Consider the following 22092-nt stretch of genomic DNA (forward strand, 5'->3'; position numbering starts at 1 on the left):
AGGTACCCCCACCCCGGGGCTGGGAGGGAAGGGGCGCTCAGCTCTCCCGGGGTTGGATGTCCCTCCGTGTCCCCCTCCTTGCCACCTCAGTGTGGTGTTGGGGATGGGGGAATTGTCCCCGAATGTCCCTTTTCTTGTGCTCGGGGCAGTTGTGGGGTTTTGCCCGCGGCTGGGCATGAAAGGGAGAGGGAGGGATGGACGGTGGGGGGATAAATCCCTTGGGGGATTTGTTCTTGGCACCGTCCTGGTGTCTCGGTGCTGTGATAACGATGGGGACAGGGCTGGGGGACCCGATCCCTCTTGTGGGTGCCTGTGGGGTGTCCTGGGGCTTGGGGCTGCCCGTCCCGGCGTTGGGCTGCCCGTGCTGAGTCACCCTGGCCGTAGCCCAGAGCGCCCAGAGCGTTAACCAGAGCCTGCTCCCCAGATGGGAGCCCGAGCTGGCCCAGCTGCAGCCCTGGCAGCGCTCGTGCTGGGAAATAGTTGGCAGGGAGAGGCCAGGCGGGGCCCTGGGGGGGTGCCTGCCCCCCAGCTCCCCTGTAAGCGGGGTGGTCCCCGATCTGCTCCCATGCCCTGCTCGCCGAGGGCCGGGGTGCCGCGGTGGCCGTGCCAGGGTAAAGGTGCCACAGCGTGAATGTGCCGTCAGTAGGTTCCAGAGTGAACAGCCGCCCTCGGTCGCGGTGGTGCCAGCACCAGCGTGCCCTGAAGCACCCAGCACCTCTGCTGTGGTGCTGCGGGCCCCCGGTGCCCCTTCTCCTTGGGGTGCTGTGGGTGCTGCCACCGAAGTAAACCCCCGTGCCCTACAGCGGGGGCTGCTCCCCACCCGGGGGGGCTGCGCTGCCCCTAGCCTGGCTTTTTTTTTTTTTTTTTGGGGGGGGGCGGGGGGTTTGGGTTGTGTGCTGCTGCTTCTCTGGGGGGTTCGTTGCGCTCTGGCCCCATGCAGTGGTCTATGCAGGGGAGGTGCGCGGGACTGGGGGTCCCTGAGGGGGTCCAGGGGTCCTGGGAGGGTCCCGGTGTCCCTGGGGGGTCCCCAGCCCCGGCCCGCGGCGGGGCGGGCGCTGTCCGCGGTGCTGGCACGGCGCTCTCCGCGGTGCCCGGCCTTCCTCCCCTCCTCCTCCTCCTCCTCCTCCTCAGCCCCCTCCTCTTCCTCCGCCCGTCCTCCGCCGCCCCCCCTTCCTTCATCCCCCTCTTCCTCTTCCTTCAGCCCCCCTCTTCCTTCGTCCTCCCCGCCTGCCTTCAGCCCCCCGCTCCTCTCTCTCGCTCCTCTTCCTCCCAGCCTTCTCCCCCCCACCCTCCTCTTCCTCCCAGCCTTCCTCTCCCCTCCTCCTCCTCCTCCTCCCCCCCCCCAGTCCATTCCCCGGCCTTCCTCTCCCCTCCCTCCATCTCTCCCCATCCTCCTCCTCTTCCTCCCCACCTCCCTCCCTCCTCCTCCTCCTCCTCCTCCTCTTCCTCCCCCAGCAGTGACGTCTCTGGACGTGCCCGTTCCCCGGCCCGGCGCAGGCACCGCTCGGGGCTCCCGCACCTCCGGGGGGGTCCCGCACCTCCCGGGGGGGTCCCGCACCGGCAGCACCGTCCGGGGGGCGCGGACCCCGCCCGGGGCCGCCCATGCGGCCGGGGGGCGATGCGGGCGGCGCGGAGCCGGCGGTAGTGCCCGCACCGGGGCCCCCCCGGGAGCATGGGCTGCATCGGCTCCAAAACCACCATCGGTGGGTGAGCGGGGCCGGGAGGGGGGCACGGGGGCGGAGGGGGGCTGTGGGGGGAGAGAGGGTTACGGGGAGGATGCTTTTGGGGGATCCGGAGGGCTGGGGGATGCGGGGAGGGTGACGGGGGTTAGGGGGGCTATGGGGGTTGTGGGGGTGGGAGAAGGGTTGGGGTGGTGTTGGGGGGTAGGGGATGGGGGTGGTGGTGTGGGGGGGCTGTGGGGTTTGGGGGGTTACGGGGTTTGGGGACATGGGCAGGGGGCGCAGAGGGTTGGAGGATTTGGGGGGGGGATATGGGGGGTTTGAGCGTGCTGGGGGGTTTGGGTTTATATAGGGGATGGGGGCCGTGGAGGTCTTGTGGGGTTGGGGCCTTGGGGTGCTGCTTATGGGGAGCTGGGGGGCGCAGGGGGAGAGGGGAGATAGGGGAGGTGAGGGTGGGGGGGCTGCGAAGGGGCTGGGGGGTGTTTAGAGGCCTGGCGGGGTGTGGGGTGCTGTGAGGGATGGGGGGGTTTGGGGGTGTCTACGGGGGCTGGCGGGGATGCGGGGTGGTGCCGTGGGGGTGCTGTGGGGGTGCTGCAGCTGTCCTGGGGGTGCTGCTGGGGGGTGGGGGCGGTGGGTGGCTACGGGGCCGTGCAGTGATCCCAACCTCTCCTGGGGGCTGGCACCCGTGGGGGCTGTGTTGGTGCGGGGGGGGCGATGCCGGGGTGTCCCGGGGGTGCCCCTGCCCACAGTCAATGCCGTGGTGATGCCGTCGGCAGCTTCCCCAGGAGCCAGGGGCTGCCCCCGATGGGGATCAGGGGAGCACGCTTTGCTCCCCCATATCCCACCCCACGGCCAGTTTACGTCAGCCGGGCCCACCTCGGTGTGTGGGGGGGTGAGGCTCCGTGGGGACGTCCTGCTGTGGCCCCCAGGGGGCTGCAGAGACATGGGGACCCTCCCTGGCCCCAGCAATGGGGCACCCAATGCAGGAGGGGGAGGGCACCCATCTGCTTGGGGATGTCAGGCTGTTGGGATGGAGCACAGGTGTCTGTGCTCTTGTCTGCTCCCCTCCGGTCCCAGAGGTGGGGAATTGGAGGGGGTGCAGGAGCACCAACCCCCTCCCCATACCCAACGCTTGGCCCAGGCCCTAAACCCTGCCCAAAGCCCCCCTTGCTCCCTGCCTACCTTGGCCCCACCCCAGGGGCACCCTGCCATGTCCCCCCGTTGGCACTGGATGCCACCGCTTCCTCCCCATCCCCATCCCATCCCCATCCCATCCCCATCCCCATCCCATCCCCATCCCATCCCCATCCCATCCCCATCGGGTGCGCACAGCCCGAGATGTGCCCGCCGCTGGGGTCTGCTCCCAACACCTCTGCCAAGCCGGGACGTGCGCCCGGTGCCGGTGCCAGGCCGGTGCCGCGCGTTACCGCTGACACAGGCGGACGAGCTGCCCGGGCGTGAGTCACCCGCACCGCAGTGCCGCGGGGGGAAGGATCTCTGCCATGAGTTGTGTCCGGTCTCATGCGGGGCGAGGGATGGCTGCCCCAGGGAGCCCGCCCGGAGCCTCCATCCTGTTGGGGACGGAGGCGCTGAGGCCGCCCCGGCTCTCCCCGCAGTGGCCGTGGACACCACCCTGTGCGTGGAGTGGAAGGAGGTGAAAGCGCTGTCGCCGCTGCGTGCTGCCCGGCCGGCCCCGCTGCCCCGCCTGCTGCGCCAGGCCTCCTTCGACAGCCAGGACTTCCTCGAGGTACCGCCGAGCCGTGCCGAGCCGTGCCGGGGCGCACGGCCCCACCGAGCGCGGGGGCCCCGCTGCCTGCCCGCCCTGCCTGGCCCTGCCAGCGCGCAGCCGGCGCCGGGGCTGCTCTGACGTCAGCCCCGAGCCGGGCTGTATCCTGGGAGAAATCAGTCCACGGCGCCGCGTTGCCATGGCAATTCAATTTGTTGCGCGCCTCCAAATCCCGCATCGCTTCCCCACGGCCGTGGGCTCGCCGATGGGAAGCGGGGACCCGCTGCGGGACGCCCCGGCACGGCGCGCACCGGGGAGCCCGGCACAGGAGGCCTTGCACGTGTGTGTGCGTGCGTGTGTGCGTGAGCCGGGGGGCACCGTCGGTTGCACCAGTTGGCATGCACACGTGTGCAGGTGCACGCATGCGCAGTGAGCGCACGTATGGGGGTGCACGCATGCGTGCAGTACCTGTGCACGAGGAGTGTGCACGGAGAGCACACGTGGGTGCGGTGATCGCATGTATGCACAGCAAGGGGGGACCTGTCTGCAGCGAGTGCCCGTGTGTGTGCACGCACATGTGTGCAGAGTGTGTGTTTGTGGTCAGCACGCGCACATACATGGTGATGTGAGCGGGCACACGTGCAAGTGCGTGCACCGAAAGCCTTTGTGCTGTGTGTGTATGAGGGTGCAAGCGTGCACAGCACGTGTGCGCACTAACATGGCTCACACACACACGTGCACACAGCCGGTGGTGCGGTGTACCCACGGTGAGGGTGCTCTCCCCCACTGGGCTGTTGGCACGCGGCGCACACGGGGCCGTGACACCCCGCCCGTCCCCGCAGGTCAATGTTGAAGACACCGTCGAGATGCTGCCCAAGTCGCGGCGCGCGCTGACCATCCAGGAGATCGCCGCCCTGGCCCGCTCCTCGCTGCACGGTAACTGCTGGGGGGGGGGGTGGGGGTCCGGGTGTTGCATGGGGGGGGCACCGGGGAGGGCGGTGGGGTCCCCGTGGTGCTGACGCGGCGGCGCCCCAGGCATCTCGCAGGTGGTGAAGGAGCACGTGACGAAGCCGACGGCCATGGCGCAGGGCCGCGTCGCCCACCTCATCGAGTGGAAGGGCTGGTGCAAGCCCGTGGAGCCGCCCGCCGCCCTGGAGAGCGCCTTCAGCTCCTACTGCCACCTGAGCGAGGGCGAGCAGGAGGCGCGCTTCGCCGCAGGTGGGCACCGCGCGGGGTCCCCGCATCCCCACCCGTCCCTCCGTCCGTCCCTCCATCCCATGGGGAGCTGTGCCCCGTCCCGGTGGGCCATCCCTGCCATTCCCCATCCTCGCTGTGCCGGCGTGTCCCTGCCACGCTCGCTGCCGGGCACACCGAGGGGTTTGGGGACACCCCCCCCCCGGCGTGACCGCGCTGTCCCTGCCAGGCGTGGCGGAGCAGTTCGCCATCGCCGAGGCCAAGCTGCGCGCCTGGTCCTCGGTGGACGGGGACGACTCCAACGACGAGTCCTACGACGAGGACTTCATGCCCTCCACGGAGAGCTCCCAGCCGACCGGTGAGCGCCTCGGGGACCCGTGGGGACAGTGACCTGCACCATGGGGCACAGTCCGGTGGGAGGGAGCGGGGTGCCCGACGCCCAGCCGCGATTCCCGTCCTGGTGACCTCCTTACGGCACCGTGCCCTGTGCCGGCACGTCCCTGTGCTGTGCATGGAGCTCTCTGCGGGCAAAGGCGGCACCGTCCCCGTGGTGTCACCGGGTTGGGGGGGTGGCTTTTACTGGGATGGCACCGGGGCTGACCCCTGCTCCCCGCAGAGCTGTCCGGCTCGGTGCCCGCCAGCGCGCTGCTGCGAGACCTCCTGCAGGGCCACCTGTGCCAGCTGGGCGTGCGGCACGGCTCCTGCGAGCCCGAGAGCGACTCCTCGCACACCCTGTCCCCCGAGACCCTCTGCTCCAGCCTCTGCAGCCTGGAGATGGTGTCGCCCTCCGAACTCACTGCCAAACTGCTGGGCTCCCTGGGGGGCGAGGACCTGCTGCTGCCCAAGCTGCCCCCCCCGGCCAGCCAAAGTGCCTTGCGGGGCCTGGCACGGCTCCGGTGCCAGGACTCCCTGTACCCCGTGTCCTACGCCGAGGCTTGCCTCTCGCCCGCCGAGGACGAGGTGGTGCTGAGCAAGGACTTCCCGCTCTGCCGGAAAGTCTCCGACGTCGCCTCCTCCGGGGTGGTGTCGCTGGAGGAGGAGGAGGAGGAGGAGGCCGAGGAGCCGTGAGGCCCCCCCCGGGGACCCTGCCTCTCCCGCCGGGGCACCGGCCCCCTGCCACCGCGCCCCGGCCCAGCCCCGCACTGGGCGAGGGACGGGTCCTGCTGTGGCTCCTTGCGCTAGCAGGGTGCGGGGGGGGACAGAGAGGTGCACCCCCTTCAGTGTGCCCCCCCCGGCCACACTCGTCCACATCTCTTTGCCCTCATCTGTTTTTTTTTTTTTTTTTTTTTTTCCTTGAGAACCGGGGAGGGACTGCGTGGGGAAGGGCTTGGGGGTCAGCCCCCCACCCAATGCCCCGGCGTGCCCCCTCCGTGCCCCCCCAAGACTGATGGGACCTGAATTCATGGGGGCTGGCTGTTCGCATGCTCCCCCCTTCGCCGCTCCGGGCTCCCCTTTTTGGGCACAGGGCCCCCCCCCCCCCCTGTTGTCACAGCCGAACCTCTCTGGGCAGCCCCCGGTGCCCCTGCCCTGTGCCCGCACCCTGGGCTGGCAGCACTGGGACTGTGGGGGGGGGGGGGGGATTTGGGGAGCAGGGGGCTTTTGTCCTCGCCCCCCACTGGCTTTTATTGGACCGAGTTTTATACTGTGAACTGCTGCCTCGGGGCGGGGGGCTGGGGGGGGGGCCGTGGATGCGCCGCAGTGCTGGGGCTCTCTCGGCTTTTGTACGCGTGTGGGGCTGGCACAGGGAGGTTGTGGGTGGGGGCCTGGTGGGCACGGCCCCCCCCCCCAGGCTGGGTGCTGGGTGGCCACCAGCAACAGCACCCCACAGACAGCCCCAAAGCGGGCACACGCCGGGGGGCTCAGTGTCCAGAGCCCCCCAGGTCTGCCGTGGGCCAAACTGGGGTGCGTGGGGGGGCGGGGTGAGCAGCAGGTCCCGGGACCGACATCCCCGTCCCCAGGTCACTCACCCCTAGCAGGGAACCAAGTGCCTACATGAAGGGCAACCGGCCCCCCCCCTCCGGCACGGGGCCCCCCCAGGTGTCCGGGCGCACCGTTTGGGGAAGGAATGCCAGTTTTCGCCAACGCTTGCCCCCCCTTCTTCCTGCATGGCACGTGTTCTCGTGGGGCCGCTCGCCCACTGCATGCCACCCTTTGCCCGGCCACGGTGTCCCCCCCCCTGCACCCCCAGCCCCTCACCCTCCGCGTGCCCTCACTCCCGCACCACCAAACACCCCCACTGCTGCCCCATGCCACCCTGTCCCCGCCGTGGGGTCCCCACCCCTGCACGGCCAACCTGCTGGGGGGGCGCAGGGGCTGGCCGCCACGCCGAGGGGCTCCCTGCCATCCGGCCAGCGATGGCACCATGTCCCCATGCTGTTTGGGGACAGCGGACACCGGGCAGGACGAGCCTGGAGTCGTGGCCCCAAACCCACCCTGGGATGGGGGAAAAGGGGTGTGGGGGCTTCGCTCGGTGTGCGCGCGTAGCTCCATAGATGTGCGTGGAGCAGTGCTCGCAGAGGCACGGGTACGCGTGTGCACGAGCACACGGGTGTGCGTGCATGAACACGTGCGTGCACGGGGGCGTGTGCATGTATGTGTCTGCACGCCTGCATGTGTGCAAACGTGCGGGTAGCATGGGTGTGCACACCGGTACGTACCCACGGGGTGCCAGGGGCCGTGGGAGCTGCCCCCAGCCCCGTGCCGTGGCACCCATGGGTGCCCACAGGTGCCCGTGGGTGCCCGCCCCCCCCCCCCAGCACCCCCACCTCCATCCCGCCAGGCCTCCAATAAAGTCAGTGGTGTGAGCGCTGCACCGGCTGCCTCTCCTTGTGCGTGGGGGGCACCTGGTCCCTAAGGGGGGGCCCTGCTGGGGGTGGCGGGATGGCGGTGACAACGGCACGTCCCCTGCGTGTCCCCCCCGCCGCAGGGTGACGGAGAGGCCCCGGCCGTTATCTCGCATTCCTGGCCGGGGTGGCCGTGCCTCACCGGGCTAATTATGGGCATGCGGCGGCGGGTGCACGGTATGCGGCCCCCTCCCCTGGGGACCTGGGCGCTGGGGACAGGGGCTTTGTGGCACTGGCACGGTGGCATGGCCTCGCTCAGCTCGGCCGCCACGTACCGCACCGAGTGCATCAGCACCTACAGCCAGGGGCCGGGGCACCCAGAGCCCCGCTTCGAGGGGGAGCGGTACCGCTACGACGCCTTCGGGTACCCAGGTATGGGGTGGGGGGGGACCCCGAGCTGTACCCTCCTGTCCTGAGCCCTGTCCCTGTCCCCTGAGCACCCCATGGCTCTCTGGATCATCCTGCACCCCCCCCCCCCCCCAAGTCCCTTCACGCCCCCCCCCCCACCCCCCCCAGTGCTCCCCAAGGTCCCCAGGTGCTGTGTCCCCAGTTCTCCCCCCCCGCAATGTCCCAGAAACCCCAGCGCCCACCCCCCCCCCAGCCTTCTCCCCCCAAATTTTCCTGGCCATCCCCTGTGTCCCCACCTGTTCCTAGGCCACCCATGCCCCCCCCCCCAGACCCTCCTACAGCCTTTGGGCACCCCCAGCCCACCCTGTACCACCCCCGCCCCATATACCTGGGGTGCCCAGCAACCCATGCAGCCCTCCCAATGTCCCCAGCCCCCAGTGTCACCTGCCACCTCCCCAAACAGCATCCCCAGCCTCTCCTGCACCCCCAATCCCCCTGACACCCCTGAATGCTGTGCCCCCCCACCTTGCCGACCCCCATGACCGGTCCCCGCAGGGTCCCCGGGGGCCATGTACCCGTGCAGCCTGGGCACCTGGGTGCGGGCCCAGGGGGACACCTACCAGGTGGTGGCCGACGTCAGCCAGTTTGAGCCCCCCGACATCGTGGTGACCACCTCCAATGGCCACGTCGCCATCCAGGCTGAGAAGGTGAGGAGCCGGGGGGTGGGGGGGGGCAGCCCCCGTACCCCAAACACAGACCCCTGCTGCCTGGGGTGGGGGACAAGCCCCAGCCCTGCCCCGTGGCACCCATCTTCCATGGGGATAACTGGGAGCAGCCACTGGGGGAACTGGGAACTGTACTCGCTGAGAGTGGGGAAACTGGGAATGGTCACTGGGATAATGGGGGGAACTGGAAACAACCCCTCTGTAAGACTGGGGCAACTGGGAGCTGCTCCCTGCTGGGGTGGCTGGGAATCCCCCACGCACTGGGGTAACTGGGAAGTGCGCACTGTGCATAGCCATGGTGTGTTGCCGTGCCGTGCCGTGCCGTATTGTGCCGCGCTGTGCCATACCGTGCCATGCTGTGCCGCACCTTGCCGTGCTGTGCCGCGCTGTGCCATACCGTGCCATGCTGTGCCGCATTGTGCCGTGCTGTGCCGCGCTGTGCCATACTGTGCCATGCTGTGCCGCACTGTGCCGTGCTGTGCCGCACTGTGCCATACCGTGCCATGCTGTGCTGCACCGTGCCGTGCTGTGCCGCACCGTGCCATACCGTGCCGGCACCACTTCCCTGCAGGTGGCCGAGGATGGTACCGTGTGTGACACCTTCACCCACCAGTGTCGGCTGCCCGAGGACACGGACCCCCTGTCGGTGAGCTGTGCCCTCACTGAGGCTGGCACGCTGCTCATCACCGCCCGGCGCCGCGCCGGCACCCGCCCCGGCGAGCCCCCGCAGCCACTGTACCGCAGCGAGGCCACGCTGGGAGCGGGGCCGGTGCGGGGACAGTGACGGCGACCCCAGGCCATGCAGGGTAGGGGCTCGGCCGGTGCCTCCGTGCTGCGGCGTGGCGGCTCTGTTTATAAAGTCCTTTTATTAAATTAATATAAAAATCTCTGTATTTACACAGGCGTGATGCAGCGAGGCTGTGGCCATGCCCTGGGGGGCACCGGGGCTGGGGGCAGAGAGGGGGGGTGGAGGTAGTGATGTGGGGAGCCCCAGGAGCTGGTAGGGAAGGCGGGGGGGGGGGGTGGGCAGGCTGGGGGGCACCTGGCCACCCCTGGTGCCGGGTCGAGGGCACCCACCCTATGCCGGGACCCGGTGCGGGCATCCCCCGGTACCCGCGGGGGATAGGGGGGGACCCTGCAGTGCCCGCCCCCGGCGCATGGGCGGGGGATGCAGGGGGTGGTGGCGGTGGCGGTGGGGTGTCTGGCGTCGCCGTCACTTGTCGGTGTCGCCGTCATCGGGGCCGGCCTCACGGGGCATGGGGTGGTGCTGGTGGCGGTCCCAGAGCTGGCGCAGGTCGGTGGTGTCGGGCTCGGGCGCGCTGGTGCTGCTGCGGCGGAAGCTGGCGAGCGGTGGCAGCACTTTCACCCCCTTGGCCGTCAGCGAGCCCTCGATGGCCTTGCGGAGCTGCGGGAACCCCAATGCCATCAGCGGGCAGGCGTGGAGCCCCCAGCCCCGCTGCCAGAGCCCCCCTGCGGCTCCTCACCTCCTTGAGGGACACCATGCCCACCAGGCGCCCAATGCTGGTGACGTATGCGTGGTCGAGGCCCAGCAGTGAGAAGATGGTGTGGGTCTGTGGGGAGACAGGGGGCTCAGAATTTGGGAGGGCACGCTGGGGGGGGGGGGGGGGGGGGGGGGGGGGGGCGATGGGCACGAACTGGGGGAGGGGACACGGGAGCACCTTGTGCAGCGAGGTGCACTCCACCAGCTGGAAGGGCGCGGGGTCGATCTGGGCGCTGCCGAAGTCCACGGGCTGCTCCAGCTGCTGCTCCTCCCACGCCAGGATCTGGGGCGGGGGGACCACGCCGTGGGGCACGGCACCCCCCCCCCAAAACCTCCACCCCTCCCCATCACGGGGCCGTGGGGCTGTAGGGGTGCCCCCCCCCCCACCCTCCCCATGGTGGGCACGGGGGGGGGGGGGGTCTCACCTCTGCCGGCGTCATCCGGTCCCCCGCATCCATGTCCTCCTGTGGGAGAGGCGGGGGTGAGCGGGGCCAGCCGGGGGCACAGGGATCAGCCAAGCCCGGCTTGTGATTGGTGGAGAGAACGCGGGCTGGTGCATGATTGGCTGAGGAAAGCGGCTGGGATCAGCCGGGGGGATCCCGGTCGCGCTACGATTCGCCAAGCGGATTTGGGATCGAGAGTTCACACGCCCTGATTGGCCGAGCGGAAATCGGGACAGGCTGAGATTGGCTGCGCAGATGTGGGCCAAATGGGATTGGCCAAGCAGAATCGTGCCGGGCTCCTGATTGGCTGAGAGGATCCAGGCTGGCCTCTGATTGGCTGAGAGGAGCCACACCCTGCCTGCAGCTTACCGTGACGGAAATGCGGACGTGCTTGGCCTTGCGAGGGGCCGTGCCCTGCGCCTGGCACCACGCGGGAGAGACGGCGGCGTTAGGGGTGGCACCGTGGGGAGGGGCCGGTCGGGATGGGATGGGAAGGGTGGGAGAGGGATGGGATGGGATGGGATGGGATGGGATGGGATGGGATGGGATGGGATGGGATGGGATGGGATGGGATGGGATGGGATGGGCTGGGCTGGGCTGGGCTGGGTCAGGTTGGGTTGGGATGGATGGGATGGGTTGGGTTGGGTTGGGATGGATGGGTTGGTATAGGACAGGATGGATGGGTTGAAATGGGATAGGACAGATGTGTTGGGATGGGATGGGATGGGATGGGATGATTGGGTTGGAATGGGATGGGATAGATGTGTTGGGATGAGATGGGATGGGATGGGATGGGATGGGATGGGATGGGATGGGATGGGATGGGATGGGTTGGGATGGGCTGGGCTGGGTCAGGTTGGGTTGGGATGGATGGGATGGGTTGGGTTGGGTTGGGATGGATGGGTTGGTATAGGACAGGATGGATGGGTTGAAATGGGATAGGACAGATGTGTTGGGATGGGATGGGATGGGATGGGATGATTGGGTTGGAATGGGATGGGATAGATGTGTTGGGATGAGATGGGATGGGATGGGATGGGATGGGATGGGATGGGTTGGGCTGGGCTGGGCTGGGCTGGGCTGGGTCAGGTTGGGTTGGGATGGATGGGATGGGTTGGGTTGGGTTGGGATGGATGGGTTGGTATAGGACAGGATGGATGGGTTGAAATGGGATAGGACAGATGTGTTGGGATGGGATGGGATGGGATGGGATGGGATGGGATGGGATGATTGGGTTGGAATGGGATGGGATAGATGTGTTGGGATGAGATGGGATGGGATGGGATGGATGGGATGGGATGGGATGGGCAGGAACAGGCAGGGATAGGCAGGGTGGGAAGGTTCAAGTAGGGATGGGAAAGAATGGGATGGGAAAGGTCAAGTGGGGATGTAGAGGGATGGGACGGGCAGGAACAAGCGCTCACCTCGGCGGGCTCCGCAGCAGTGTTGGCACAGAAGAGGTTCTTGAGGGCGATGCCGGAGGTGTCGGCAGTGCTGGCTGCAGGTGGGCAGAGGGGTCAGCGCAGGGACATGGGGGGGGGTTCCATGGGGGGCACAGGGCACAGACTCACCCGGGGGGCTGTTGGTGGGGATGCTGGGCACCCGCTTCAGTGCTGGCTTCAGGGGCTTGCGGGAGCCACCGCGCGTGGGGGCGAAGGAAGAGGCTTCCGTGTTGATCTGCGAGAAGGAAGGGAGGGGGTTGGGGGATGCGGGCACCCTGGTGGGGGCACCCCAGGGTGGCTGCCCCTGCAGCCCCCTCACCTGGAAGCAGACGCTGGCTTCGGAGAGCCGGTGCCCATCCTCGAAGCTTGCCCGCGCCCTCTGCCGCAGGGCCTGGAGCCGGCGCTGGTGATGGAGCTGCTGGCTGAGCAGGACCCCCACCTGCTCCCGCTCGATGGAGCCCAGCAGGATCATGGACTCTGATGGTGTAGAGGGAACAAATGTTGGAGGGGATGGTGCCTTGGGGACCCCGGAGATGTGCTGGAGCTGCCCCTGCCCGCCTCTCACCAGCTGAATCCACCAGCGCCAGGCTCTTCATCTTGGTGCTGTGCAGGACGTGCTGCAGGTCCCGGTACTTGCAGTTGAGGGAGACGTAGGGGATGTCCCGCACCATGATGTCCTCCACCCGCACGTTGTATTTCCTGCCCGGGGCAGGCACGGTGACCTCAGCGTGGTGGCCACATCATGCCACTGCCCCCATCCCCGTGCCCTGTGGCAGGGCTGGCTGGGGACGTGGGGACACAGCAGGGTGGCACTCACTCGTGGTGCCCCCAGCCCAGCTCAGGGAGGTAGGGCAGCTTCTTGATGCGGATGATGCTGTCGTAGAGCGAGGGCTGCAGGCTCTGGGCCACAGCGTTGGCCAGGATGACGGCGATCATGACGGGCAGGATGTGCGAGATCTGTCCCGTCAGCTCGAAGACGATGACGGCCGTGGACACCGTGTGGGTGACAGCGCCCGACAGCGCGGCCGCCCCTGCGCCCGCGCGCGTCCCCGGGAGACACAGGGGCAGCCATCAGGTGCCCGCCTGCCTGCCCGCGGGGCCATGTCCCGCACCCCTGGGACACCCTTGGGACATCCCCGTCGGCAGGGGTCACCCAGAACCCCAGCAGCTCCCTTGGAGCACCCCCGAGCAGTGGCACACGGCGTCCCCAGCGCGGTGCTTACCCACCACGGCGTAGCCCCCCGGCATGATGCGGTAGGTGTTGCTGTCGGTGTGGATGCCGTCGGGGAACCAGGCTGCCATGCTCTCCCCCACCAGCCGCCCAAAGGCTGCCCCTGCCCACAGAGAGGGGCTGGCGGGGGCCGTGGGGACCCGACCCCTCTCCCGCCCCCAGGCTGTGCCGTGGGACACCCACGGAGGAGGGAGTCCCAGGGCCGGGCCGGCTCTCACCGATGACGAAGACGGGCATGAAGGCTCCGCAGGGCACCGGGATGGTGGTGGCCAGGGCTGACATCCAGAACTGCGCAGGGGACACGGGCTCACGTCAGTTGCCCCCCCCCTGGCCTGGCTCTCCTCCAGCCCCAGCCGTGCCCCACAGCTGTGGAACAGGATGCGGGCACAGCCCCGTGCCGTGGGGCAGCCGCCTCCTCCCAGGGGGCACCCAGCCAGCACCTCCCGGGGGCACCTGGTGGCACCCTGCCAGCACCTCCCCGGTGGCACCTCGGTGGCTTCCAGCCAAGATCTCTTTGGCAGCATGTTGGTGGCACCATGCCACCACCTTGGTGGCCACCCCGTGCCTCCTGGTAGCACCTTGGTGGCAAGCATCCAGCACCTCCTTGGTGGCATCCAGAAGTCACCCCCACCCCCACCAGTGCCAGCTGGTGGCAGCCAGGGGCCGGCCGGGGCCAGCCGGGGCATGACGCACCTACCTTCATGAGGATGAAGACAACGAGGGTGACGAAGACGTTGGAGCGGGGATTGCGCCAGGCCTCCAGGATGCCGATGTACTCGAACTCATCGCTGGGATCCCGCTTGGACCACGTCTGGTTGTCGAACAGCGTCACCAGCGTGTCCTTCTGGGTGAGCTGGGGAGGCGCAGGGGTGAGCCAGGGGTGCTGCTGGTGGCCCACGGGGCCAGCACTTTGCCCCCCGGCCCCGCTGTGGCTACCTGTCCGGCCATGAACTGTCCGAAGCCAGGTGGGAAGGTCAGCGTGGAGATGAGCAGGGTCACCAGAGCAGGGAACAGCAGGCGCCTGGCGGGGTGGCACGGGGGGAAGTGACACCGGTGCAGCCCCAGCCCTGCCACCCAGGAGGAGACAGTCACTCTGTCCTGATGGTGGGGACGACAAGGCACCTACTTCTTCATCAGGAAGCGGTTGATGGTCTTCTGGCGGCGCATGAACTGCACGATCTTGCGGTTGAGGTAGACGAAGAGTGCGCCCCCGAAGCCGCTGGCGATCCTGGGGGTGAGCCGGGGGTGAGCGCCCGCGTCCCGCTGCCACCCTGGGGACATGGGGACAGGGACGTGGGACGGGGCAGCCACACTCACCCGATGACAGCGAAGGCGGGCAGCTCCTGCAGGTCGAAGGGGAAGTCGAGGCGGAATCGGGTTTTGAAGAGCGCTGTGATGGTCTCTGGGGGCACGGCGGGGGTCAGCGGGGCTGGGTGGGGGACGCCACTGCCCCTCAGCCTCCCGCCCCACGGGAGGTACCTTCGTCCTTGATCCAGACAGCCAGGACACGGAAGATGAAGGCGCTGAAGGTGGCGGCGAAGAAGCCGCGCCAGTAGTTGCGGACGGCGAAGAAGGTGGAGGTGACCTCAATGCTGAACAGGACGCCTGGCACCGGGGAGGGGGGAAGGACGAGAGGGGAGGGAGGCGAAAGCCAGGCAGAGCCCAGGCTCCTGGCATGCTTCCCGCATCCCTCCCGGAGCCCCCGCAGGGCTGGCTGGCCCCATGGCCACGCTGTGGGTCACGGGCTTCCTCGGCAAAGCGCGCGGCCGGTCCCCGGCTGTCCGCACCGGGCGCGAGCAAGAGGGCAGTGCGGGGACGTGAGCAGGCAACGGGGTGGGGTGGGCAGCAGCCGGCTCTGGGGCTGGGGGCGCACGCAGACGGACGGACAGACGGGTGGGTGGACGGGGTGGCTCAGCACGCACGGGGCAAGGCAAGAGTTAGACACGGCACCAACCTACGGGCAGGGCTCAGCGGGGCCGGAGCGGGGAGCTCCCTGGAGCGCAGCGCGGCGGGGGAGAGGACGAGACGAGACGTTACACCTCCGGGAGGACGGCGCCCGCTCCTCCTTTCCTCCTCCGCCCCGCGGGCACCCCGTCTAGCGGCACTGCCTCTCCCATGCCAGCCGGCCCCGGGGGGCATGGGGCGGGCAGGTCCCTGTCCCCCGCCTGGCAGCGAGGGGCGCGAGGGGCAGGGTCCTGCTGGCCTCTCCGCGAGGACCCAGGAGCCCGGGCAGGACGTGCGGGCGGGGGGGACCCTACCTCCGATGGGGGCGGCGAAGCAGCAGCCGACACCGACGGCGCAGGCGGCTGCCAGCATTTCAGTGTTCCTCGCCTCATTCTGCGGGTGGGAATTGGGTCAGGGGGTGCTGCCCCCCCCCACCTCCACTAGACCCTGCCAGTCTGCCCACTCACCTCATAGATGCCCCCGAAGAAGGAGAGGAAGCGGCTGAGCAGGGCTGCGCACATGCTGGCGATGTGGACGAAGGGGCCCTGCGGGGACACAACAAGGGGGGGCTGAGTTTCATGCCCCCACCATGCCCACCGCCTGCCCCGGCCCCAGGCAGTGCCCTCACCTCCTTGCCCAGGGGCATGCCGCTGCCCAGGGCGCACGTCAGCCCGATCACTTTGGCCACGAAGGTCTTGAGGGTGAGGTACTCCTTCAGCACGACCCCCCGCAGGATGGTCTTCATCTCAGGGATCCCCGAGCCTGGTGCCACAGGGACAGCCCTGATCCACGGCCCTAGGGGGGGCCTTGGAAGACCCTCAGGACCCCCAACCCTATAGCCCAGGACACCCAGGACACCCAGGAGGGGAGACCCCAGCACCTTACCCACAGCCTGGGGGGCGAGGATCTGGGTGAAGCCAGCCGAGAAGGTGATGAGCACGGTGGGGTAGGTGACCCAGGCCAGGTACTGCAGCAGCACGTTGGTGTCCAGGCCCCCGTACATCCACTTCTGGGCTACGGGAGCAACAGGCGAGACGGGTTGTGGGTGGCAGGGGATGTGGCACAGCCCCACAGCACGGCCACCCCATGGGTCCCCCTGCATGGCCCCGGGCACCCCACCACCCACCGGTGCCCACTCACCTTGGAGGCAGGTGGCGATGGCGAAGTCCATGGCCCAGCTCACCAGCGCCATGACCAGCCCCAGGAGGATGAGGAAGACCCAGTCCTCGCCCACCCTGGCGATGAAGAACTGCTGGCACCGCACGGCGCAGCCTGCGGGCACAGGGCAGGCTCAGGGCCGGGCGCCCCAGGGATGGGCACACCGGGGGCAGCACCGCCACGTGCTCCAGCTGTGAGGACACCGCGCGTGCAGGGACACAGCTTGGCCCCGCGCCGCTCGCACAAGTGCTGCCCCCTTGGCACGGCCCCAAGAGGAGCGGTGGGCCCCCCCCCCCCCCCCCCATCCCTGCTATTTTGGGCCATTGTGTCCCCGCTGCCCGGCGGGCAGGTGGCATTGTCCTCGGCGCCAGTGTCCCATGACAGCAGGAGAAACCCTACCCGCAGCCGCGGTGCCCAGAGCCCTGTGAAGCTGCACGGCTGCCGTGTCCCCCCCCCCCCCCGTGTCCCCTCACCGCAGCGGGGGGGCGCAGCCGCCCTGGCTGTACTCCAGCAGCTCGGAGGGGCGGCGTGGCTGCGGGGTGCCGTCGTCCCCCTGCTCCTGCTGCAGCCGCAGCCGGGCTGCCTCGTCCTTGGCGAAGGTGCCCAGGTCCTGCGTGTAGCGGCCGTACATCTGGGGGGGAGGAGCGGGGACAGGCGTTGGGGGGCGGCCAGGTGGGGAAACTGAGGCAGGGGAGCAGCGAGCACTGTTGGGGGACTGTGGGAGGGGACAGGTGACAGCACCCCATGGGGAAAGGGGTAGCAAATGTTTTTCTGGGGGGGGGGGGAGGCATGGAAGGGGCCGGGTGGATCACGGCGTGCGGGGATCGATCGCGATTGTTTCGCCCACGTGCTGAGCACGGGTACCTGGCCCTGCTGGTACCAGTCCCCAGCCCTGCCCAGGTGCCGTGGACACCGGGCTGGGCTGGTGGTGGGTGTAGAAGGGGCCGCCGGTGCCAGGAGCACGGCCAGCTTGGCTGGGCAATTCTCTGAGGGCTGATATTGGGGTTGTGCTCGCACTGGGTGTGTGCCTCCCCTTGGCACCATTAGAAATATGGCTGGGGCCCCCCCACGGGGGGGGGGGGTGCCCTTGGCATGCCACGTGCCCCAGGCTGGGGGCAGGAGGGCAGCGTGGGGCAGGGCATTGGCCACAGGCAAGGGGGAAATTCTGGAGCAAGGGGGTGCGAGTCAAACAGGGGCACCGTGCCCAGATGGCGGACACCCCCTCCTCCTCGGGTGGCACGTGGCACGTGGCCTGGCCCCGGGCAGCTCCCCCTGTGCCAGCCGGGAGCTCTTTGTGCCCGTCCTCCCCGCCGAGCTGGGGGCACTTGTCCCGCGCGAGCGGGCACTGCCAAGGGCTCGGTTGCTTGGTTTCCGCCTCGTTCCCCCCGGCACGACCTGAATGCCAAGCGCCAGAGCTTGGCCCGGCACAAAGGGAGGCTTCAGGGCCGCGGGGGCCCCTGCCAGGCTCCCACGTCGGGGCGACGTGAGCCCCATGACGATGGCGCGCCCACCCGCTGTGCCGCACGTGGCCGCCCCGCAGCCCCTGGCCCGGCACCGTGCCCAGCAGAGGGGCCCCGGCACGGGTGGGCACCGCGCTCAGCACGTGGGCAGCACGGCCCCGGCTGCCACTGGCGATGCCCGACCCTGCTCACGCACCCCAGGCCACGTGCCGGCTCCCGTGGGGACGGCGTGGAGGTGCATTCCTCGTGGGGCATCGCTCCCCCACCGCGCCTCCTGCCCAGGTCCCTCTGGCACGGAGCAGAAAGCAGCCAGAGTGGCGCCGGGTGGATTCTCTGCTGTCTGATACCCGGGCTGAGCTCAGCGGCGGGGGGAGAAAGGGAAGGGACGCGTGTCCATCGCTAACCCTCCTGGCACGGATCGTGCCCTGAACTCCTGCTCCGCACGGGGCTCGGCAGGTCCTTGGCCCTAGGGGAATGTGCCGGGGGCAGGCGGCGAGCGGGGCGGAGGCGGCGGAGACGCCAGCTCAGCCTCCTCGGGGCTGGATTCAGCATCGCCTGCCAGAGGAGGACCCCAGCCCCGCACGGGGCCCGGCGTTCAAAGGCTCCCTTCGGGCCAGGCTTGTTTCCTCTGGAAGAACAAACGGCCCCGCGCCCGAGGAGCGCTGTCGGCTTGCCAAGCGCCCGCCTCCCCCCTGACCTCGCCGCCCCCCCAAGCTGGGACCGGGGCACCCCCAGGCCGGCTCCATGCCCCATGCCGGGAGCTGGAACGCTGCCCCCGCGGGTATTGGGGTCCCTGGCGGGGTGCCCCTATAGCTGCAAGGGGGTTAGCCTGGCTGGGAGTGGGGTTGCTTGCCTCTGACCCCCATCTGCAGCCAACCCCGCTTGTAACGGGGCGATGGGAGCCAAGGGGCCATGCCGCCGCCCCACGGGCATGGCATGGGTCCCTTGGGGTGCCCCGTGGCAGGGCCAGGCAGCCCCGGCTGCTGGCGAGGGCCAGCGGTGGGTTCTGCCTTCCTCCTCCTCCTCCTCCCGCTCGGGTTATTTTTCCACAAAGGCCTTTTGAAACACAAACAGCCCCGGGACTCCGGCCTCCGCCGCGAAGCAGCTGAACAATCACAGTGCCGGGCGGGCAGGGAGCGGGCACGGGGGGAGGGCCTGGCGGGGGGCACACGGGGACACGGGCGCAGGCCGAGGCCGGTATTTTGGGACCGGGCTCCCCCGCTGCAGGCACGAGCCGTGCCGAGCCCCTCGGGCCGTGCCAGCCCGCGGTGCCCGCTGCGCCCGGGTGATGCAGTGCACAGGGCTCCGCTGTGTCCCCGTGCCACCCCGTCCCGTGGCAGCCGGGGCACTGAGCCCTCCTGGAAGGGGTGCCCACGGCCGTGGGAGCCACAGCCTCCCCTTTTGTCCCCACTCCCCCCAGATCAAGCAGGCAGGAGGAGCGGGGTCCCCATCCTGCGCCTGGGCTGCTGGCTCACAGGGAGGGCACACGGGGCCAGCTGACCTCCCCCCCCAGAATGTGACCCTGGTGGGGGCATTTAAAGGGGGAGCGGGGTCCCCCGGGGTGGCAGCCAGGGGGACAGAGAGGCTGGGGGGATCCGTGTCACGCTGCCTGTCTTAGCCGGGCTCTAATCGCCCTGAGCAGCTCCGCGGCAAACAAGGGCAGTTTGTCGAGCTTAATCCTCCCCCCCAGAGGCCCTTTGCTTCCCTGGCATGCGGGGGGCACGGGGGCTGGCACGGACCCTGGGCACCCCTACCCCTGCCGGGGGCTTTCCCACAGGCACCCACCCCACACGTCCCACGCAGCGTGGGGTCCCCAGGGCGGGCGCAGCGTGGGGGCACAGGGCAGACAGCGGGGCTGTCCCCAGGGCTGGCAGGCTCTGGCCGGAGCCCGAGGCTCTCGGCAGGTGCTGGCAGGAGCCGGAGGCGCTGGGGAGGGCTGGGCACCCGCCCCTCCTGCCTGGCACGGGGGCGGCTTCCAAAAGCCAGGCACGAGGCCACGGGACTGGCGCCCGTTCCCCAGCCTCGCCCGCGTGGGCGAGCCTCGGGCGGCTTCGGGAGCCTTTCCGCAGCCCCGAGGCCATGGGGATGGGCACCCCGGGGTGCCCAGGGCGTGGGTGCCTCCCCGCCTTGAGGAGAGCAGGGCAAAGTCTGCTGGCACCGTGTGAGGCTGCCCTGATGCCAGCCGCATGCCAGCGTGCCTCTCCCCTCCTGCGCTGCCCGCGGGCTCCTCGGCACCGCGGTGCCTCTGCGTACGCGCTGTGGACGCGGCATGGGGGGGTCAGTCTGGTGCTGGGGGGGAGAAAGGGGCAGCCCCATGGCTCCCGTCGGATGGAGCAGAGCCAGAGCATGGATCAGGGAGATGCCAGGCAGCCAGACCCCGCAGGGAATGGGGTGGCTGGGGGTGGGCACCACAGGGAACCCAGATAAAGGTGCCTGGGAGGACGACGCGTGCCCGGCACAGCAGGAGCACCACGCCACGCGCCAGCCCTGCAGCACGCAGCCAGCTCAGGCTCCCCGCAAACCCAGGGAGCTGCGGGCACGGGTGCCCGGCGGTGTCTCAGCCCCTTCCCTGCCCGCCTCCCCTGCCCTGCCTGCCTGCAGGCCTTTGCCAGGGCAAAGTACCCGTTTGCCGAGCCACGCCGGGCGCTGGCCCAAGCAGGGGCCGGGGAGAAGCACCTTTGGCTGGGATGTCAGAGGGCTGCGGGCAGCGGAGGGGGCTGCGGGCACGGCGGGGAGGGAGATCACCGCGGGGCAGCTGGGCACCGGGGGGGCAGCGGGGAGGCCACGGAGGGGACAGAGTCGTAAACACAGGGCTAAGGTTGCAGGCGGGGGAGATACGCTATCTGTGGGGCAGAGGGCTGGGGCCGGGTGGAGCGTAGGGGGGGTAAAGGGTGCCGGGTGGCGCGGAGGCACCCCCGGAGGAGCCCTGGGTGTGGGCGTCACCCCCCCACACGATGAGGGCTTGCTGGGGGGGGGATGGTGGGAGCGTGCGCAAGGGTCCTGCTGTGGGGCTGGGGCCTCCAGTGGGCTCCCGGAGCACCGGGGGGCTGTGGGATGGCACCAAGCATCCCCCCCCCACCCCAGCGCCCTGCCCAGCCACAGGTGGTCCCCAAAGCTCCGGGGGGGCAGGGGGCACAGCGAGGCCATGGCGGGGGGGGGGGGACGGGACAGGTGTCATTGGCCCTGCCGTCCCGAGCAGAGCGCCCTGGGGGGCGGGGGGGGACAGCCCCCCCAGCCCCGTCACCCCCTCCCCGAGCCGTGCTGCTGCCCCCGGTGCCCCCGCCGTGCCCGGTGCCCCCCGCGGCGCGCCCGGTGCCCGGTACGGGCTGCGCTCACCAGGGTCTGCTCGTACTGCAGCGCCCGCTGCTCCGCGCTCTCGGAGGCCATGGTGCCGGTGCTGCCGGTGCTCCTGGCCGTGCCGGTGCCGGTGCCGGTGCCCGCGGCGGCAGCGGCTCCTCCCGGGCCGTGCGGGGCGGGCCCCGGGGCACTGCCCGGGGGAGGGACCGGCCGCGCTCCGCCTCCGCCGCCAGCACCCGGCACCGGCACCGGGGAACGGGGGGTGAGCGGGGCAGGGGGGCTCTGCCCTGCACGGGGGCTGCCGGGGGGCACTCGGCGCCCCCCGGGCTGGGGTGACCCTGGAGACCCCCGCTGCGGGCCGTGCGCTCCTTTCCGTGGGCACAGGGACCCGCAGGGGGCTGGTGCTGCTCTCCCCAGCCCCGTTGTGGGGTGGGGGCGGCTGGTTGGGAGCAGAGGGGACAGCGCTGGGGGGCACCGAGCTGGGGTCCAGCCCCCAGCCCCATGGGGGGTCGGGGCTGGGGAGCAGAGTGCCCCCATGCCTTGGCGTCGCCGGGGACGAAGCAGGGGGACCAGGGATGCCCGCGGGCTGCAGGCACCTCGGGGACCCGTCGGAGGCACCCAAGGGTGCAGGGAGCACGTCCTTACCGCGGCACCGCTCAGCGCCCCGGCGATGCCAGCCCGGGGAGGGGATCCTGGACTCCTCTCTTCGCTGCCGGACCCGCTGGGCAGCAGCAGCTCAGCCCTCTCCGGAGGGGCACGCGGGCACAGCTTGGCACCTGCGCTCCTTGGGCGAGGCGCTCGGGCATGGCACGCCGGCTGCTGTCCCCCCGGGGCCACCAACACCTCCGTCTCCCCACCGTGATGGGCTCAGGGGCAGCCGGGACAGGCGGCAGGGCCGAGCTCTCCCTGGTCCCCCTGGCACCGCATGGCACGCTCGGCAGGGACGGAGCCGTGGCACCGCGGGGCTGGCGGTGCGGGACCAGGACCAGGCTGGTCCTCGCTGCCCGGCTGCCACCTTCTGCTCTAACGCTGGCACCCTGAGCGCTGGGTGATGATGGCCGGGGCGGGCGCTGGGCTTTGCCAGGCTGCAAGGGGTCATTG

The 22092-nt window shown here is 70.1% G+C and overlaps 3 protein-coding genes across 3 annotated transcripts; 2 read left to right on the forward strand and 1 right to left on the reverse strand.

Annotated features, from left to right (window-relative positions):
• The first annotated feature begins 1566 nt into the window (after window positions 1–1566).
• Window positions 1567–5667, forward strand: FAM131A (family with sequence similarity 131 member A). Its single transcript, XM_035557290.1, has 6 exons — window positions 1567–1703; window positions 3296–3426; window positions 4248–4341; window positions 4441–4623; window positions 4829–4957; window positions 5216–5667. The coding sequence occupies exons 1-6, from the start codon at window positions 1673–1675 to the stop codon at window positions 5665–5667; spliced, it is 1020 nt and encodes a 339-aa protein (XP_035413183.1). The 5' UTR covers window positions 1567–1672.
• A 2020-nt stretch (window positions 5668–7687) lies between these two features.
• Window positions 7688–9299, forward strand: LOC118253208 (heat shock protein beta-7-like). Its single transcript, XM_035557358.1, has 3 exons — window positions 7688–7814; window positions 8346–8497; window positions 9087–9299. Exons 1-3 carry the CDS (start codon window positions 7688–7690, stop codon window positions 9297–9299), a joined length of 492 nt encoding a protein of 163 aa, XP_035413251.1.
• A 429-nt stretch (window positions 9300–9728) lies between these two features.
• On the reverse strand, window positions 9729–22090 carry CLCN2 (chloride voltage-gated channel 2). The gene is made up of 25 exons (XM_050712603.1): window positions 22007–22090; window positions 21655–21840; window positions 16727–16865; window positions 16217–16366; window positions 15962–16090; window positions 15705–15838; window positions 15544–15621; window positions 15391–15469; window positions 14612–14737; window positions 14450–14534; window positions 14259–14360; window positions 14069–14153; window positions 13830–13985; window positions 13351–13420; window positions 13125–13235; window positions 12719–12932; window positions 12467–12600; window positions 12221–12378; window positions 12031–12136; window positions 11884–11957; window positions 10829–10879; window positions 10442–10480; window positions 10195–10299; window positions 10000–10086; window positions 9729–9920 (listed from the first exon to the last, which is right to left on the reverse strand). The coding sequence occupies exons 1-25, from the start codon at window positions 22088–22090 to the stop codon at window positions 9729–9731; spliced, it is 2874 nt and encodes a 957-aa protein (XP_050568560.1).
• Window positions 22091–22092: the final 2 nt, after the last annotated feature.

Source organism: Cygnus atratus, chromosome 9 (assembly GCF_013377495.2).
Source record: "Cygnus atratus isolate AKBS03 ecotype Queensland, Australia chromosome 9, CAtr_DNAZoo_HiC_assembly, whole genome shotgun sequence".
NCBI lineage: Eukaryota > Metazoa > Chordata > Aves > Anseriformes > Anatidae > Cygnus > Cygnus atratus.